At 40.8% G+C, this 3,119-nt stretch overlaps 1 protein-coding gene across 1 annotated transcript in view; it reads left to right on the top strand.

The window, feature by feature from the left end:
* Window positions 1-2,439, top strand: part of ska2 (spindle and kinetochore associated complex subunit 2) — an 8,320-nt gene extending 5,881 nt beyond the window's left edge. Inside the window, exons 5-6 of the mRNA XM_008280086.1 lie at window positions 223-320; window positions 1,200-2,439. Of these exons, the coding sequence (XP_008278308.1) occupies window positions 223-320; window positions 1,200-1,296 (195 nt within the window). The 3' untranslated portion in view covers window positions 1,297-2,439. The remainder of the gene's footprint in view (window positions 1-222; window positions 321-1,199) is intronic.
* Window positions 2,440-3,119: the final 680 nt, after the last annotated feature.

The raw sequence follows: 3,119 nt of genomic DNA on the forward strand, positions 1-3,119 counted from the left end.
ATTTAAGACTTGGTCATTATTTTAATGCTGGCTTTAATTTACAAGTTCGCTCTATTAGAAATTACATCTGCAAATGAATCTGTATTTTGGATAGTTTTTCTAATTTAGTCTGTCATTTGAGGTCCCAGCAGAACATTTCATTACAACGAGACAAGCGCTGTTATACACATTACCTGCCAGAGGTTTCAGAGTTGTAGCTGTCTGTTTAGTTACTTGCCACAGTCAGGTGTTAAACTAATGTTTGCAGCCTGCTCACTTTCTAAATGTTTTCTTCCAGGTATCCTCTTGTGTAGGAGGTTCTGGCCAGCAGCAGTCATAGAGTAAGTCTGTTTTATTCAGGTCTCCTACTGTGCTCATAATAGCCCAGAAATTGTAATTTGTTTTTGTCAGTTGATCTGCTTGTAGGTAAGTCCATCACTGTAGTCCAGACTGAAATGTCTCATCAATTGTTGGACATATTGCCATGAAACTTTTAGTTGCTGTCGGATGAACTGCAATACATTTTCAGGCTATTCTAACATGTAAACATTTTGGTTTACATCAGCATGATTGTTGCTATGCTATGTTGAGCGCTGTTGTGTGTCCTCACATAATTGCTAGTACGGCTGTTGAGTCTTAAACTTAACACAGCATTTAAATTATTTTGGTATGTATACTTTTTATTCCAACTGTGTGTCGCACTGAAGGTTTTTCCAAAAACGCTCTGAACTCTTCTAACCATCACGATCAAAAACCATCTAACAAACAAGCGTAACAAGCCTGATCCACTGGACCCCTTAGATCTACTGCCAATGTGCTAAAGCCAGACACCACAGGACATCCCCGGAGATCCCATGTCCATGCTACAAGTGTGACCTACACAATATTAGTCAGGTGGTTTTAATATTGTGGTTTAGTAGTGTGTACACTACAGTTTTTAGTTTGTTTTTCAGATAGTGTATCTTTAGGGGAACTGCCTTTCACAAGGTGATGTTCACTAATTTGAGAAACCAGGTGATCCACTGAAATTGTTCAAATTTTGACCACATTAGCATAGAAATCAAGACCTGTGATGAAGTACAGGAGTTCTTTCCAAAAAAATGCTAATGGACTTGCTTAGTTTAAAGCTTCTCTGGTTATTGTTGGCGTGTAACGGGACACTGTGCCGCATCATTGATTGCTTTTCTGTTTCTTCTTGCTTTCTGGAATGGATCGCTCAGTTTGCAGACAATGAAGCAGCTGAAAATGAAGGCGAGTGATGCCAAGCTGAAGATCCTGGAGCATCTCTGGATGGAAAAGGCCGCATTCAACTTGTGATGTCAGGAGGATCAACACCTGTGAACTGCTGACAGGATCAGTACCATCAGTGAGCATCCGATTTGGCTGCTTCTATATCTGTTGCAGAAGCTCTGAGGGCACGGACCGATTAGATGCATCCAGACCACCAAATGTTTCTGTGCACAACAACTGATGTGAATTGAACATTATCTCAGTCCTCTTCCAGATCATAGATCTGTTTTAGTTTTGTCTTCTGTGCCTCCTGCCTGTGTTTCCTAAGTACTGCCCATTACTGATCGCCTCCCACTGCAGGTATACTCTATAAAGTGTGGCTTTATGGTCTGTTGAATCTGCATGTCAGATGGCCAGATAGCTTTAAAAAGCCCCACCATCCACACATTTAGATGTCAGCTAGTGGGTAACTGTATTGCTTATTATCAGTGACTTTAAAGTATCAAACCATTTCATACTGCAGCCATTCTAAATGGTGTTTTATTATATGACTATTTTCTCCCTGCAGATGACACACATTTAGCAACTCTAGAATGAAGTCAAACAGACTGAGTTATGATACATGCCTGTCTCTCTCCAAAGGACCTCAGTCTCCTCAGCAGGTGGAGACGACTTTGGCCCTTCTTGTACAGGACCTCTGTATTATGTGACCCGTTCAGTTTGTTGTTGAGGTGAACACCCAGGTATTTGTATTTGTCCACCATCTCTATGTCCAGACCCTGGATGTTCACCAGTGCAGTCTGAGGTGTCTTCCTCCTCCTGAAGTCGATGACCATCTCCTTCGTCTTTCTGGCGCTGAACTGAAGGTGGTTTAGCTCACACCAGTCAAAATGACAGTCCTGTATTCAAGTTATTATGACATTTTGTTATTACAAGATACCAAGTTATGCCAGTTTGAAAAGAAACTTTATCTATTATTACAACCTGAAATCACAGAGATGGTCATCAGAACAAGAAACTGATGAAGATGGGTTTTTTTTTTTCTTTTCTTTTTTTTCATGAAGGCGGCACATCACTGCTGTAATTACTGACAGGACCAGGCAATTACCAACAGCTTCTAAAGCTGTGCATAAATGTGTACAATACTCTCACTTTAGAGACGCTCATATGGACCCTGATGGCTGCTGTGTGATGCTGCAGGAATTTAATAAACTCAGAATAAAGACCAAACTGTGATTCTCTGTGTTACTGCTCACCTGGCTGATTGGAAGAAAAGTACACATTGTAGCCTCACTCAGCGGATGTAGGATGCGTGCTTAAGCCACCAATTATTTAAATTGGCTTTATCTTTATTTCCGCTATTTGTGAGTTGTTTTTTTTTTGTTTTTTTCACGATGGAAAGTGGCAACCAGCGATGTACCGCATTGTAACTTTCAGTTTTATAGAGAATATGGATAGTGCAGAAAAGCAGCCCTGCTAGTTTTTGTCATGGGTTATCCAGCGTGTTTCTTCCTGTATGCAAATGTTTCCCATCACTGTTTTGAGGGAACACCAAAGGGGCATTCTTCACTTACCTCTGCCTGTGACAACTGTGATTGGTTTAAAAGCATTCAGACAACCCAGGGTGTTTTCCCCCTGGCAATCTAAGCAAGACTATGCACAGTGTGACTTGCCGTAGGATCCTGGCCCTGACAGATCCGGTCTCAATGTATGGATAATTTATGGTTTTAAGTATTTGATAAAGTTTGCAAAAATGCGTGCAACTTGCTTTTGGAGGTGTTCATGTGGATCCTGCTGCTGTTTTACACTGTAGGAGTGGAATGAAGTCAGAGAATAAACTTCTACAAGCAGCTAGAACATACTAAACAGATAATACAAACAAATCAAATGCGTGCCGCTAAGGTAGAAAA

The sequence above is a fragment of the Stegastes partitus genome, unplaced genomic scaffold (genome assembly GCF_000690725.1).
Source record: "Stegastes partitus isolate 25-593 unplaced genomic scaffold, Stegastes_partitus-1.0.2 Scaffold180, whole genome shotgun sequence".
Taxonomy (NCBI): domain Eukaryota; kingdom Metazoa; phylum Chordata; class Actinopteri; family Pomacentridae; genus Stegastes; species Stegastes partitus.